The following is a 16,673-nucleotide window of genomic DNA, read 5'->3' as shown; positions in this document are numbered from 1 at the left end:
ACATTTGATGGGCGCTGGTAAGGCTACATTTGATGGGCGCTGGTGAGGCTGCATTGATGGGCGCTGGTGAGGCTGCTTTGATGGGCGCTGGTGAGGCTGCATTTGATGGCCGCTGGTGAGGCTGCATTTGATGGCCGCTGGTGAGGCTGCATTTGATGGGCGCTGGTGATGCTGGATTGATGGGCGCTGGTGGGGCTGCATTTGATGGACGATGGTGGGCTTCATTTGATAAGTGCTTCATTTAAAGGCAGAGTATGCATGGGCAGGGAACAGGGGGTAGTGTCAGGGGTGGAGCCAATGGGGGGCGGAAAAATTAGGTTTTGCCTAGGGTGTCAAAAATCCTTGCACCAGCCCTGCCTCTGCCCCAATGATCACATATGTGGCACTTGGAGGAATGGAATCATGTCAGGGTGCGATGAGGAAGCCACAGCTGCTCACTGTGAATGGCTGCAGCTTCCTCATCAGACCCTGAAACAAGAACTGTATACCGCGGCTGGGGTGGAATAAATTCATTAACGAGAACCTGCCACCAAAAAATGCATTACATAGGGGACTTTTTTGTGCTCTATGTGATGAATAAAAAGTTTATTACCCTGTCAGGTAGGCCCCATGATTTCTAACAGAAGCCCTGGCCAGCCTAACTGTGGTGCACGCGTCACCTCAAAAGTGCCGCCCTTGTAACCTAATAAGATACAGTTCACAATAACAGCCAACTACGGTCGCAGAATGATAACTACATTGTAACTCATGGAAAGCATAACCAATGTATGTATTGCCACCCAGCCATTGCCACTGCCAGTCAATACCCGCTCACTGAAATGTTATATATTCATATGGCTTTGGATTTATTTCATGTTATTTTTTTGTTTTCCAGGTCCTAACCCATTCCCGTCTTGGGAACGGAAGATGGATGACTCCGGAAAATATTCGGGAGGTGTACACGGCAGTTAAAGCAGATCCAGATGGGAATGGTACATATCGTAGGGTGGCAAAGTCGCTATGGGGTTGAAACCTTTCTTTCTTTTTTTTTTTTTTTTTTTTTTTTTTACAGCACTGGGGTTCTGGATTCTGTTCCCAGCAGGGAACACTTTGTGCTTTGGGTTTATTATGATTTCCTCCAAGTAAAGTAAAGTTTAATATGAGTTTCCTCCAAATAATTTGGTCTCCTCACATAACCCAAATATCTACCAGCAGGTTAATCTGCCATCAGCCCTGACGACTGCATGACTGAGCGAGGAACATTAGACCAAACACTTCTTTGAGAACAGAGCGATGCTTAGTTTACACGTGCAGTTGGGGGTGGTAAAAATAGGTGGTTGCTGGTGCTTTCTGCTGACCTCCACGTCACTGCTGTCTCCTGCAAAGAGTGAAGGTCAGAAGGATCAACCAGTGAGAGCCTCAGGGGACCCAGATGATTGACATCTCGGAAGTGTAAGCCTCCCTGTGGATCATTCCTCATGAACAGAGTGGCAATGGGCAGTACAGGCAGCAAGAGAAGTATGTACATACTTGAGATAGAAGGTATGCTTTTCTGTGAAACTTTACTACTATACGGGGTCACTTTAAATTATATCTATTGTTAGAGAAATGCAAGGCTGTCATTGCTGACATTCTTCTTAAAATGTCAAACACCTGACTGTCATGCATGTCCAGTGACTTTAGTACTTTATGAGGCTCCATTCACACTTGTAGGACTCCAAAGTTACACCACTTTGATGCAACTTTGATGCAACTTTGGATGGGTGCAACTTGGATATGACTGTGGCTTTGACCAGTGATAATGGACAACTGTTGCATCATATAACATTCAGGTATGACTTTCATGCAACTTTTGATGGTTAACATTGAAGTCCATGGCCCTCAAGTTGCATGAAAGTCGGACCAAAGTAGCGCATGAACTACGTTGAAGTCGCTGCAACTTTAAGTCACACATACAGTATATGAATGGTTATCACTGCAAAACATGGGGAATGACTTGTCATGCGGCTTTAACCACTTGAGATCCGCGCTATAGCCAAATGACGGCTACATCGCGGATCTCCTTTTCCGGGACTACGTCTATTGACGTCGTCCCGTGTACGAGCGGCCTGCTCTGTGATCGGCGAGTCCATGAGACTCGCCTGATCACCGATCCGTGCAAGGGGTCGATCCCGACCCCTTATCACGTGATCAGCTGTCAGCCAATGACAGCTGATCAGGTGACATAACGGAGCCGGTAATCGGCTAGTATTCCTCCTCGCGCTGACAGCGCGAGGAGAAAAAAAAAAAGCCGATCACCGGCGGCCGTGATCGGGACATCAGTCCCGATCACGGCCAGCAATGCAAGCGCCCACCTGCCCCCTGCCAGTGCCCACCTGCCCCCTGCAGTGCCACCCTAATAAAAAGTAAGTGCCCCCCGTCAGTGCCACCCAGCAGTGCCCATAGTGCCACCCAGCAGTGCCCACAGTGCCACCCAGCAGTGCCACCCACAGTGCCCACAATCTGCCTCAAAGGTGCTGCACCCCAGTGCCGCCCATCAGTGCCCAGCAGTGCCGCCCATCAGTGCCCAGCAGTGCCGCCCATCAGTGCCCAGCAGTGCCACCTATCAGAGCCACCTATTAGTGCCACCTATCAGTGCCCATCAGTCCCATCTATCAGTGGTACCTATCAGTGCCCATCCGTGCCACCCATCCGTGCCACCCATCCGTGCCATCTTATCTGTGCCCATCTTTGCCCATCAGTGCCGCCTTATCTGTGCCCATCGGTGCCGCCTTATCTGTGCCTATTAGTGCCGCCTTAACTATGCCTATCAGTGCCCACCAGTGCAGCCTATCAGTGCCCACCAATGCAGCCTATCAGTGCCCACCAATGCAGCCCATCAGTGCCCACCAATGCAGCCTATCAGTGCCGCCTAATCAGCGCACTTCAATGAAGGAGAAAAATGACCCGTTTGCAAAATTTTATAACAAACTATTAAAACATGATTTTTTTTTTTTGCATCTTTTTTTGTTTGTTTAGCAAAAAATAAAACTCCGAGCTGTAACTAAATACCACCAAAAGAAAGCTCTATTTGTGGGAAAAAAATGATAAAAATTTCATTTGGGTACAATGTTGTATGCCCGCGCAATTGTCATTCAAAGTGCATCAGCGCTGAAAGCTGAAAATTGGTCTGGGACTGAGGGGGGTTTAAGTGCCCAGTAAGCAAGTGGTTAATGTCCAAAGTTGCTTGACAAGTCGCACAAGTGTGAATGGAGCTTAAGTCAGTGACTCAAAACAAAGGTGAAGATCAGGAGTTCACTGGCTGCATGCTAGTATTTTCAGATGGCAGTCATCAGTTTTTTCTGGCAAAACCTATATATGTATCCGTTACACATTGTAACCAATGTAAGAGTTTAGATATAAGCTTTTATTAGTTAAGGAGCACATAATGTGGGGAAAAAAGTCTAAAGCGATTCTAAAGTCGTTTTATTTTTTTTATTTATTTTTTTATAAGAAACAAATTTTTCTTACCTGCTCTGTGTAATTTTTCACTTTTTCCACTTCAATACCGGACACTTTCACCCCCTTCCTGCCCAGGTCAATTTTCAGCTTTCAGTGATGTCACACTTTGAATGACGATTGTGCGGTCATGCAACACTATACCCAAATTACATTTTTATAGTTTTTTGGAGACAGGTAGAGCTTTCTTTTGGTGGTATTTATGTCCATGATCGGATGTGATTCGCACCTCACTGCAGTGCAAATCTCTGTGCGATGCGATTTCAGCCATACAGATAGTATGGCTGAATTCGCATCGCATCCGGCCCAAATTCGTACAGGACCCTTTTTTTGGTCCGCAGCAGAATCGGATCGCATGGGTGTTCACACCATGCGATCCGATTCCTGTCCGAGTTTGCAGATTGCACTACGATATGCAAACTGGAGGTGTCATTAACTTTTAACTGACACTCCCAGTAGTTTGCATAGGGCAGTGTGAACTGCCGCCGGGAGACATGCGATGCGGGAACGTGGATTTGCAGCGTTCCCGCATCGCAGCAGTGTGAACCTAGCCTTAATCACAACTGTTTTTTTTTTTTTTTTTTGATAAACAAATGTAAAAAGATCAAAAATGTTGAGAAAAAAAAAAGTTTTTTGTAAGTTTCTGTTATAAAATTTATCAAATAAGTAATTTTTCTTCTTCTCTGATGTGCGTTGATGAGGCTGCACTGATGGGCACTTATAATTCCCCATACACACGGTCGGACATTCTGACAACAAAATCCGTTGGATTTTTTCAGACGGATTTTGGCCCAAACTTCTCTTGCATACACACGGTCGCACAAAGTTTTCGGAAAATCCGATCGTTCAGAACGCTGTGATATAGAACACGTACGACAGGACTATAACGAGGCCAGTAGCCAATAGCTTTCATCTCGTAATTTATTCTGAGCATGCATGGCACTTTGTCCATTGCAATTGTTTACACACGATCGGAAAAAGTCTGATCGGATTTTGTTGATTTTAGATCCTGCTCTCAAACTTTGTGTGTCAGAAATTACGATGGAAAAAGTCTGATGGAGCCCACACATGATCGGATTTTCCGACACCAAGATCCGATCGCACATTTTCCATCGGAAAGTCCGACAGTGTGTACAGGGCATTAGCTGCATTTATGGGCACTGATGAGGCTGTACTGATGGGCACTTATGAGGTGGCACTAATGGGCACTGATGAGGGGGCACTAATGGGCACTGATGAGGTGGCTCTGAAAAGCTGCACTGATGTGCACTGATGAGTAGGCAATAATAAGGGCGGCACGGGTGGGCACGGATAAGCTAAACGAATGGGCATTAATAAGTTACACTGATGGACACAGATAAGCTGCACTGATCTGCACTGATGGGTCTGCACTGATGATCAGTGCCCTGATTACCTGTGTAAACAATGTACTGAGAGCCTTGCTGGTTATTGGCTCTCCTTTTCTCACGCAGATATGCGGGAGTAAAGGACTGCCAATAACCGGCAAGTCTATTTACATGTGATCAGCTGTGATTGAACACAGCTGTTCATATGGTAAAGGGCCACTGTAATTGGTCCTTTGCCCTGATCTGTGATCAGCTGTGTCCAGAGGACACAGTGGTCACAGAGCGTGCCTGATGAGCACCCCAGGGGGAGTGCGGGGGGATTCTGGGAGTGCGTCCATGAACTAGCCGACTGTGCACCATTAAGAGCAAATGAGCATACATATTAATGAATTTTCCCTAAGTATATATTGTGTACACAAATGCGCAAACACGCATATACTGTATATGCAAATACGTGCAAAACAAAGCCTCAAATTATGTCCAAAAAAGCTGCACTAATGGGCACTTATAAGCTGCTTTGCTGGGCACTGATGAGGCTGCACTATGGTGGCACTAATGGGCACTGATGAAGTGGCGACACTGAAAAGCTGCACTGATGAGAAGGCAATAATGAGGCTGCACTGATTAGCACTGATAGGCTGCATTGATGGGCATTGATGAGGCCTACGCTGTGTAAAAAAGATCTGCCTATTTTTTATTTGCTCCTGTCCAGTCATGCAATTCTGCAGCTCTAGCTCCCTCCTCTCCCCTGCATCAGCTGCCCACTAAAACAGGAAAGCCAGAGCGGTGGGATCACATGACCACACATTACCTCTTGTTCTGGTGACAGTTGTCAAATTTTGGATTTTCATCACTTTCAGTAATAATAATAATCACCAGGACAAACAGAAAGGGTGAATCTTTCCAATAGGGACACAGACAGAAATAAAACCCTGAAGCGGGTTCTAATCCTCCCCCACTTCATCCAAAAAAGGTTTCGTTTTTGATAAATTTTAAAATGACAGCTTGATTCTGATTGGTGGTTTACTTTTATGGACAAGCCTCACATGTCACACAGCACTGAACGTCACTTTTCTTCTCTGTGCTTTAATAGGTGTCCTCAGCTTGGATGAGTTCAAGAAACTGAACCTCAGGGACTTCCACAAATACCTGGGGAGCCGAGAGATCACCATGAATGATTTGGTGAGGAACAGCCAGCACACATGGCTCTACCAGGGAGAAGGCGCTCACCGGGTGCTGCGATCCATCCGCCAGAGGTAGGTGGCATAGAAAAGAGTGATATCCGGAATTACATAGAAATTACAATCTGTTATATATAAATCAGGTTTTTATAACATTGCACAGCCTAGTGCTGGCTCCCAATCAGCTTGTCTCCACCCCACAACCACTGCAACTAACGATTATTTTCATAATCGATTAGTTGGCCGATTATTGTTTCGATTAATCGGTTAATAACCTTTAGAACCACTCACTTCCCACCCATGACTACATGTCCCACGAGGCATTGCTCCTCACACATTCACAAGTTCTCAGGCACTTACTGACATGTATGGACGATGTACTGAGCTGTATGTGTGCTGCACTGTATTTCCTGATATGTAAACAAACAAGGCATTCTGTATGCAGGCCAACTAATCGGCTGGCCGGTTGATCGATTATGAAAATAATAATCAATTAATTTCATAATTGATTAGTTGTTTCAGCCCTGATCAAAACAGAAAAGGATGGTAGCCGTACTTCTGACCTGTAAGTCGTTATCTATGTTTATTGTTCCATCTAGTGTAAAACTGACTGTCTGAGCACCTTCTGTTAACGCGTTTCATCTGATAAGAGCTTCTTAGTAGAGATTCTAGGGATGAGCTTTTATGGAGTGAAACGCATCAGCGGGAGCTCAGGTGTGGTCTGTCTTACACCAGGTGGAACAATAAACGGTTTATAGATTCACATGCTTTCTTTTTTGCTTTGATGAAGGTTTAATTAATATTTGAGGGGTGTCAACGGTCATATTTAAAACATAAAGATGATATTAATATGGAGGAAGGGGGGGTTGCTTTTCCACTTCAATGATGACTTCCTGTCCAGTAATCCCAAAGAGACAAAAAGCCAGTTTGCCAGCCTCCTTTAGCCTTAAAGGGATATTAAAGTGGAGTTCCACCCAAAAGTGGAACTTCCACTCATTTTTCTGCTCTCCTCCTCCGGTGCCACAGTTGGCACCTTTCGGGGGGGGGGGGGGGCACAGGATACCTGTCTTTGACAAGTATCCTGTTCCCACTTCCGGGAGTCAGGGCCGCGGCCTGTGACATCACCCTGTCACTGGGCCAGTAGCAGAGAGGAGCAGGGCCTACAGCTACAGTGCCGGGCACAATTACCCACAATGGCGGTGGCAGCACCCAACAGCTGATGGAAACATCAGCTGCGGTGCCGACATCGCTGGACTCCAGCAGCTGCAGTATGTGTAACTGCTGGCTTTTAATTTTTTCTTTTTTGGACGGAACACCGCTTCAAACCTTTTTTTTTTATAAAATAACAAACATGCCTATACTTACCTGCTCCGTGGAATGCTTTTGCACAGAGCAGCCCCAGTCCTCTTCTTCTGAGGTGTCAGTAGAGCCGTGAACGGTGTCAGTAGAACGGCGAATGGTGTCAGTAGAACAGTGGACAGTGTCAGTAGGACAGTGGATGGTGTCAGTAGAGCAGTGGACGGTGTCAGTAGAATGGTGGATGGTGTCAGTAAAGCAGTGAACGGTGTCAGTAGAGCAGTGGACGGTGTCAGTAGAATGGTGGATGGTGTCAGTAAAGCAGTGAACGGTGTCAGTAGAGCAGTGGACGGTGTCAGTAGAATGGTGGATGGTGTCAGTAAAGCAGTGAACGGTGTCAGTAGAGCAGTGAACGATGTTAGTAGAGCAGTGGATGGTGTCAGCAGAGCTGTGAACGGTGTCAGTTGAACAGTGGACGGTGTCAATAAAGCAGTGGACGGTGTCAGTAGAGCAGTGGACGGTGTCAGTAGAGCAGTGACGGTATCAGTAAAACAGTGAACAGTGTCAGTAGAACAGTGAACTGTGTCAGTAGAACAGCAAACGGTGTCCGTAGAATGGCGGACGGTGTCAGTAGAACGGTGGACAGTGTCAGTAGAGCAGTGGACGGTGTCAGTAGAACCAGCGAATAGTGTCAGTAGAACAGCGAATGGTGTCAGTAGAACAGTGGACGGTGTCAGTAGAACGGTGGACGGTGTCAGTAGAACAGTGGACGGTGTCAATAGAGCCGTGAATGGTGTCAGTAGAACGGCAGACAGTGTCAGTAGAACGGTGGACGGTGTCAGTAGAGCGGTGGACGGTGTCAATAGAGCCGTGAATGGTGTCAGTAGAACGGCGAATGGTGTCAGTAGAACGGCGGACGGTGTCAGTAGAACAGTGGACGGTGTCAATAGAGCCGTGAATGGTGTCAGTAGAACGGCGGACAGTGTCAGTAGAACGGTGGACGGTGTCAGTAGAACGGTGGACGGTGTCAGTAGAACGGTGGACGGTGTCAGTAGAACAGTGGACGGTGTCAATAGAGCCGTGAATGGTGTCAGTAGAACGGCGGACAGTGTCAGTAGAACGGTGGACGGTGTCAGTAGAACGGTGGACGGTGTCAGTAGAACAGTGGACGGTGTCAATAGAGCCGTGAATGGTGTCAGTAGAACGGCGAATGGTGTCAGTAGAACGGCGGACAGTGTCAGTAGAATGGTGGACGGTGTCAGTAGGGCAGTGGACAGTGTCAGTAGTTTTATATTTTTATTCTTTTTTTAAGTTTTATTGATTCTTTTATTCGTTATTTTTACATTTTTTTTAGGAGCCCCATTAGAGGGCTGTGGTGAAATATCAGGGATTTAAACAGGGAGAATCTGTGCCACCCAGGGTTATTAGGGTGTGCCTGGGCACACCCGGCACACCCTGTGCGCACGCCTATGCTTTGTAGCATGTCACAAGGTGAGAGGCTATAGCAGAGGCTGATCTGTGTCAGACTTTCATGAACACAGCTAAGAACTGCACAAATGCCAAGATTTACAGTACATGGCCGTGCCATCTCTGAGCCAGCATCTTGGTCCAGGAAGTAGATGGTAACCCGGGGTGATGTCTGTACAGAGATGGTGCTGTCTTTCTGGGGAAAAAAAACAGATGAAGGCATTGTGAGCAGGGATACTTTGATCTTTGTGAGAGTTATTGAATACCTGGAAGGGTTCAATTTACATATTACAGTATTGATTGCATGAATTGATTATGAAAAGTTATATATTTGATGCTAGCTCCACTTCTCATCACTTGTGTACTTGAACAAATATAAACATTAAAGATTTTTGGTATAGTTCTTCTTATGCTCCTCTCAGAAATATAGCCTGTGATTCATTGAGACGCGTGTGCAGCCAATGACATCATGAAGTCTTGATGGCTGTGGATGGTCTATGTGGGTCTCTGTTTAATTTTCCTTGTCACTTCTTCATGTCTCCTTTGTTTAGACCACCCTCATATGTTATTGTTAGTATCTTCATATCCAGGCTTAATGCAGTGAGGTGACCTACATCCTCAAAATTCCCGCTGGCTTGGGTTTGGCAAGAGGACTCAGTGATTTTTAGCTTGTTGGCTGTGTAGCATCCCATATCTAGCTGCTGAAGAACTACAAGTCACAGAGCAACCTGTCAGCTGTTCCCTGATATCGTCCAGTTTGCTGGTAGACGTTACTAGTTTATAGATCCTCTTCCATTGCACACATGAAGTCTGGGTGTCATGATGACCCTCTGGCTCTAATACTCTGTATCATTAATCCAGAACAATAATGCATGCTTGTTCTAGGTCAGAGCCTCAGAAATCCAGACACAGCCAGGCAGCTAGCATTGTCAAAAGAAGATAAGCAATGGTGGCCCCCACTATCCCTGCTTACCTTAAGATGCCTCTCCCATCATGGTGTCCCCAAAAGAATGGGGAGAGACGCATCGAAGATCCTAACAGGATGTTGACTTCTCAGTAACCCTCAGTGTAACCTCAACACTGATCCTCCCTGTAACCTCTACACTCACCCTCCCTGTAACCTCTACACTCACCCTCCCTGTAACCTTAACACTGATCCTCCCTGTACCTCTACACTAACCCTCCCTGTAACCTCTACACTCACCCTCCCTGTAACCTTAACACTGACCCTCCCTGTAACCTCTACATTAAACCTCCCTGTAACCTCTACACTAAACCTCCCTGTAACCTCAACACTAACCCTCACTGTAACCTCAACACTAACCCTCACTGTAACCTCAACACTAACCCTCCCTCTAACCTTAACCCATGCCCCTTCCTGTAACCTCAACACTAACCCTCACTGTAACCTCTACACTCACCCTCCCTGTAACTTCTACACTATATGGGCCAGTGTGAATGAGCTCTTTATTCTTTTTAATTCTTTTTTTATATATAATTTTTGCCTCTTATTTTTTACAGTTTTTTTTTTTTTATTCTTTTGTTGAAATTTGCTTTAGTAAACACATAGCATATGTTGCATAGTACCAATCACTCACTGTGTTCATTCAGAATAGGAAGGGGCCGGTAAATAACATATTTTTCCCGGCCCCTTCCATGTCTCTTTATCCTGAAAAGATCCCCTTGCGTGCTTTCAGCAGCCATCAGGAGGAAAAGGAGGGAAGCCGGCAGCTCTGTGGAGAATAAAGATACACAGGGGGCCCAGGCAGCAAGGGGATGGGGATCTTTTAAAGGTATGGTGAACGGAGCTACGGTGGCAGCTGTGGCAGCGGTCAGGGGCCAATTATAATAACCAATTTGATCCTCTGTATGGCTCACCCTACTGCAGCTGAAAGCTAGTGGAAGAGAAAGGAAGGAAGCAGCGCTGTGAGGGAAAGGTACACAGGGGGTCCTGAGCATCAGGGGGAAGAGATCATGTACTGGAGGGAATTTGACCTGGCAGGGGGGCAATTACTAAAACTGATCCCCCTGTGTGGCTCTTCCTGCAGCAGCTGAAAGCTGACAGGAGGAAGAAGAGGCAAAGCCGTATTTTTAGCTGCTGCAGGGAGAGCCATACAGGGGATCAGTTCCTGTAATTGCCCCCTGCCACACCGATCGCCCCCTCCTATCCATGATTACCTTCCCCCTGCTGCTCGGGCCCCCCTGCTAAACTAATGGGGCCCTGTGCAGGCAGCCTGGTGGTACTCCCTTATCAGTGACCCTGCCTGTAACCCCTAAGACCTCTATCACATGGGGTTGACTCCACCAAAAGCCTGCCTGCTCAGCGGGGAATCTGTCTGCTGATCCCCACTGAGCAGGCGAATAGCTGGTCCAGGTCTGCTCTGCCCATGCAGAGCGGATACAGCGCACTGTCCTCTATGGGCAGTCAGATCTAAACGGACCGCCTATCTGTTTACATCTGACTGCCGTCCGATCCGCCAGGCAGATGAGGAACGGATCCACATCTGTCTGTTTTTAGCATCAATCAGAACAGATGTCGGCAGCTGTCAATGGACACCAGGGTGACCACATTTCCCAACCTTCCCAAAAATCATACTGTGCTGTGATGAATGACAGCACAGCAGGGGCGCCGGGTGCGTGCTCTACCCAAAAGCACTGTTCACGCCCCCAAAAAAGGCCGTCACATCGCCACTTTACTCAGTGACAGTAATTGTCCAGGCTGGCCGAGACCCGTTTTGCCTTGTTCCAATGCTGGCTCAGTGACTAGACACAAGAGGTGAGATTTATAATTTCTCCAATCACAAGCAGGGGGCGGGGATTGTGCCTCTCCAGACATTACCAGCCCGGACAAGTACTGTCAGAAAGTAAAGCTGTGATGTGCCTTTTTTGGGGGCATCAGATTGGCCGGGGGGAGGGGCAATTTGGGATCATGGGGGGGGGGGGGGATTTCTGTGTCAGATTTATTCCTGGACACTGTATTGTCCTGGAATGAAGGAACCTGGGATCTGGGACAGACTTACAAAATGCGGGACTGTCCCGGGCAATCCGGGACATGTGGTCACCCTAATGGACACATGTCCGTTGACATCCGTCACTCCATAGAGGGCAATGGATGGTTTGATCGGGTCCACCTGAAAAACTGATAGGCGATCAGTCCGCCAGTGTGAAAGGGGTCTAACACTAATGCCGCATACACACGACCGGACTTTTCGACAACAAGGGTCCGACGGAATGAATCCGTCAGACAATTCGATCGTGTGTGGGCTCTATCGGACCTTTGCTGTCCCAAAATCTGACGGACTTTAGAAATAGAACATGGGATCCGCCAGACCCAGTTCCTATCAAGAAATCCATTTGTGTGTATGCTAGTCCGACGGACAAGAAACAACACTAGGGCAGCTATTGACTACTGGCTATGAACTTCCTTATTCTAGTCCGGTTGTACGCCATCACGTTCGAATCCGTCAGACTTTGGTGTGATTGTGTGTGGCCAAGTCCGTTTATTTGGAAAGTCCGCCGGGAACTCCGCCGAAAGTCCGTCGGGAAGACCGTCAGACTTAGTCCGTCAAAGTCCGGTCGTGTGTACACGGCATAACACTTTCTGATACTTCCACCTCTAACCATCCCTTGTTTTCATTCTTTGTTTTCTTCTGCATCCTTTGTCAAAAAATTTACTTTCTTGCATCAGAAGATACCAGCGCTAAAGTCCCGAACTTCCTGCTTTGTGTATTATCACAGTATTACTTCTATCACGCCAAGAACATACAGATATTTTTTTTTTTTTTTTTTTTTAAACGCATCAATTTAAAAATGTGTAAAAAAAAAAATCTCTCTCCTAAAACCAAATGATCCATTTTTATACCACTGTTGTGCCAATTTTTGCTCTATTTTGTGAGTTTGGCAGTTTGTAATCAGCCATTTTTTTTTTTTATTACCTCTACACTATCCTGTTATCTCAGACAATGATCCCGTCCGGCTTATCATTCCCATGTATGATGACCCGACACCTCCACAGAATATTTGTTGGAAAGGCTGTGAAAACGTCTTATCTCCATAAGCCACTCACACTGACTTTATTTACTGAACCTAATGAAGCGTCAATAGTGTGACACGGAGGAAATGAGGAGCTAATTAGAGTGTAATTATTAGTAAACAGCCCCGGATTCTGATCTGTTTATTTTTACTTAGTGAGGACTAATGAAGATGCTCAGTTCAGCTTATACCATTCACACAGTCTTTAATGACCACTGTTTAACTTTATAATAGGGCTGTTACTGATTCAAATTTTCGTGCTCGATTAATCGATTTTTTCTTTAATCGATTAACCACTTGCTTACTGGGCACTTAAACCCCCCTCCTATCCAGACCAATTTTCAGCTTTCAGCGCTGATGCACTTTGAATGACTATTGCGCGGTCATACAACACTGTACCCAAATGAAATTTTTATCATTTTTTCCCCCAAATAGAGCTTTTTTTTGGTGGTATTTGATCACCTCTGCAATTTTTATTTTTTGTTAAAAAAATTGTAAAAAAAACTGAATTGAAAAAAAAAAAATATATATATATTTTTTTATTTTGTTATAAAATTTTAAAACGGGTAATTTTTGTCCGTCATTGATGTACGCTGATGAGGCGGCACTGATGGGCACCGATAGGTGGTAGTGATGGGCATTGATGGATGGCAGTGATGGGCACCGATCGTTTACACTGATAGGCAGCACTTCTATGTGGCACTGATTGGCACCACTGGTGGGCATTGATAGGTGGCACTTGTGGGCATTGATAGGTGCCACTTATGGGCACTTTCAGGGTGCAATTATGAAGCATAATTGCCTCTTCCGTTTCGGGACTGATGTCCCTTTAAGGTGAGCCGGTGATCGGCTTTTTTTTTTTCTCCTCTGCTGTCAGTGTGAGGAGAAAAAAAAGCGATCACCGAGCTTTTGTTTTGATCATGTGATCAGCTGTCATTGGCTGACAGCTGATTACATGGTAAGGGGCCGGGACCGGCCCCTTAATCAGATCGGTGATCACCCGAGACTCAGTGACTCGGTGATCACAGCGCGCTCCGCGCGCGCGCCGTGCCAGGGAGCATGCACGGTGGAGGCTGTCACATCTGCGCTGTGGCCGTCATTCGGCCATAGCGCGGATGTCAGGTGGTTAATCGACTAATTTCAATTAATTATAACGCACATACAGATCCAACTACTTTTAGCTGATCTGCTTGCATTGCAACTCTGCATTAGTCAGTGGTAAATGTGGTATACACTATATACAATCACCAGACACTAGTTAGTTTCCACAATCCATGACTTAACTTCACAGTTCACACAAATACGTTTTAAATTCAAACTGTAGCACTGACGTAAGTAATTTTTTTTTTCCACAGTAGCGTGACAATCCCTCCACCTCCGGTCTAACTAATCACTCTCACCTTATGGCATGGAACCCTGTGCAAACAGGTGGTCATGCAAGCGGGCATCAAAAGGGTTAACACGGACCATAAACTTCTCTCACGTCTCTTTAGATCTCAGCAAGGACGCCGGGTCATGGGTAGAAAAAAAAAGTGCTCACCGCTTAAGTATATGATTTAATTTTTGTGTTCAAACACAAACTACTCACATAAAGATGATAAAAACACAGCATGTAAATCCGACAATCGTGTTAGTTCCATAGGGCAGCAGCGGGTGACGTCATGCGTAGCTCCTCCCCCTGTACGTGTTCAATCAGAACTTCAACATCACCAGACTCCTCCCCCCTTCCTTTCGTTAGCAGACGGAGGCACTTGGGGAAGGGAGGAGGAGTCCGGTGATGTCGATGTCCGTGACATCACCGGATCTCCAACGGAACTCCCTGAAGACCCGGAAGCCGACGGAGAGGTGAGTACCAATCAAAAGAATTTTGAGCGATCAAAAAAATGAATTGATTAATTGAGGAATTAATCTTTAATTTCCACAGCCCTAATTTATAATAGGTATGTGAGAGGATGATCGGAGGGACCATTGTACCTTCACATTTCATCCACTCCGTACAGAATATTTTACCGGTATAGCTGAGGAGTTTATGGCTTCTGGCACTCTGGGCATCTCTGCTACTCCTAGATAACAAAAAACATGCTAGAAATTGCGCTGGCAGGTGCAAATTTAGCTGCTGGCAAAAAACTGTCAGACAAGCTGTGTAACAAAGTAAAAAAATACATATATTGCCACGCTATACGTGATACTGTAAAAAAACGTTATGAAAACAAATAATCAAGCAAATAACAATGAAATCCAAAAAGAAAGAAAAAGAAAAGTCCTGGACAGCCGCACACCGCTCAAGGCACCTTTATTGATGTAATACAATCCATCAGGGTTTACTTCCTCTTGAATGTGTATTGTGGGGGTGCTTAGTACAAAGGATCATTTCACCTAAAAAGCCTTTTTTTAAATGTTCATCGGTTAAGAGCATCAGAGACATCCAACGTGTTTTGGGGGAAAGAACATCCCCTTCTTCGGGGTGTTCAGCCTCCCGTTTTAGGGCCTTTAGGAGGCACTAGTCTCTATAAAGACCAATTGTAGTGCATTTCATGGTGAATCTACAAACATAGGGTGCTCAAGCCCTGAAGAAGGGGTCTTTCTCACGAAACGCATAATCTGTAACTGACTTATTTAAAGTGAAAGTAAACCCTCCTATCGTTTTCAGCCAAGGAACCTACCATCTTGGCTTCTGATAATTCTTCAAGTGCCATAATGCTGCACATGTGATCAGTTATGACACCAGCCATTGGATGGTTTGAAAGTTTGGTTGAGAGCACAACCAATGTGAACGTTAACATTTCCAGCATGCTGGGAATGTAAGTGTTTTTTGAAACTATTAAATCGATGGGTTTACTCCCGATTTAATAACCATTTCAAAATACCTTTTTAACTGATAGGATCCTTCCTACTAGGCACTTCTAAATACATATCCAAGAACTGGTAATGCTAGTGACAGATGCCCTCATACATGTTGTTGTTTTGTCCATAATTCCTTTTTAATCAAAGGCCTCATGTACACCACTGCTGGTAAACAGACGTTTAGGAGCAGTTGGGAGTTTTTTTTTTAACTGTCCCTGAACTCTCCTCTATATGTTCTCTTATCAGTACATGTTCACAAGGTAATTTATAGTCGTTTCTAGGCAGATGTGTTTAGAGGGTTTTTTTTTTGTGTTTAGAGGCAGTTCAAATGCCAAACGTGGCTAAATGCGGTAACGCGTTTCATTTACAGGCGTTTCTAACTTTTGGTTATTTAAAAAAAAAAGAAAAAAGCATTTTTTCAAACGCTTCTAGACGCGGCTAAACGCGGCATGTAAACGCGGCTAAACGGCTGTTTTTAGACGCCGTTTTCTGGCTGTCAAGTTAAATCGTTCAGGAGAGGTTGAACAAAATCCCATGTACATGAAGCCTTAAAAACTTTGTATTGCATATTGCTCCACAGAGTCATCAAGTTGACCCGTTTGCCCCCAGACGTGGTGGAGAACAGCGAGCCTCTACAAGTGGTGAGGTACAACAAGGGGGGACATTACCACGCTCACATGGACAGTGGACCCGTGTTTCCTGAGACGGCGTGTACCCACACTAAACTATTAAACAATGAAACGGCTGCTTTTGAAACCTCCTGTCGGTAAGCTAGGTTTTGGCATGCAAGTTTTTTTTTTTGGGGTGGGGGAAATTAGAAAACTCTGAGACTGTATGGTGACATCAATTAGTCCTTGAACAAAAGTCTCCCAAGCAAAGATTCTGCATACTGCTGCTTTGAGATTGATAAAATATAGCTAAACCCAAAAACAAAAAAACAGCTTAGAAGTCCTTTTCAGGCTAAGAACATTTTCTACAGGTTCAGAAAAATGTTCACATGGGGTAAGGGTCACGATCTTTGTTGCCCACT

General features: G+C 45.5%; 1 protein-coding gene across 1 annotated transcript in view; it reads left to right on the top strand.

Moving 5' to 3' along the window:
- Positions 1–16,673, top strand: part of P4HTM (prolyl 4-hydroxylase, transmembrane) — a 95,460-nt gene that overhangs the window by 60,507 nt on the left and 18,280 nt on the right. The window contains exons 4-6 of the mRNA XM_077451683.1: positions 875–971; positions 5,917–6,079; positions 16,224–16,409. Of these exons, the coding sequence (XP_077307809.1) occupies positions 875–971; positions 5,917–6,079; positions 16,224–16,409 (446 nt within the window). The remainder of the gene's footprint in view (positions 1–874; positions 972–5,916; positions 6,080–16,223; positions 16,410–16,673) is intronic.

This window comes from Lithobates pipiens, unplaced genomic scaffold (genome assembly GCF_037356315.1).
Source record: "Lithobates pipiens isolate NorthernLeopardFrog02 unplaced genomic scaffold, aLitPip1_a1.2 Scaffold_23, whole genome shotgun sequence".
Classification (NCBI taxonomy): Eukaryota; Metazoa; Chordata; class Amphibia; order Anura; family Ranidae; genus Lithobates; species Lithobates pipiens.
The sequence above is the reverse complement of the archived record's forward strand: the minus strand, read 5'-3'. Positions and strand labels throughout refer to the sequence as shown.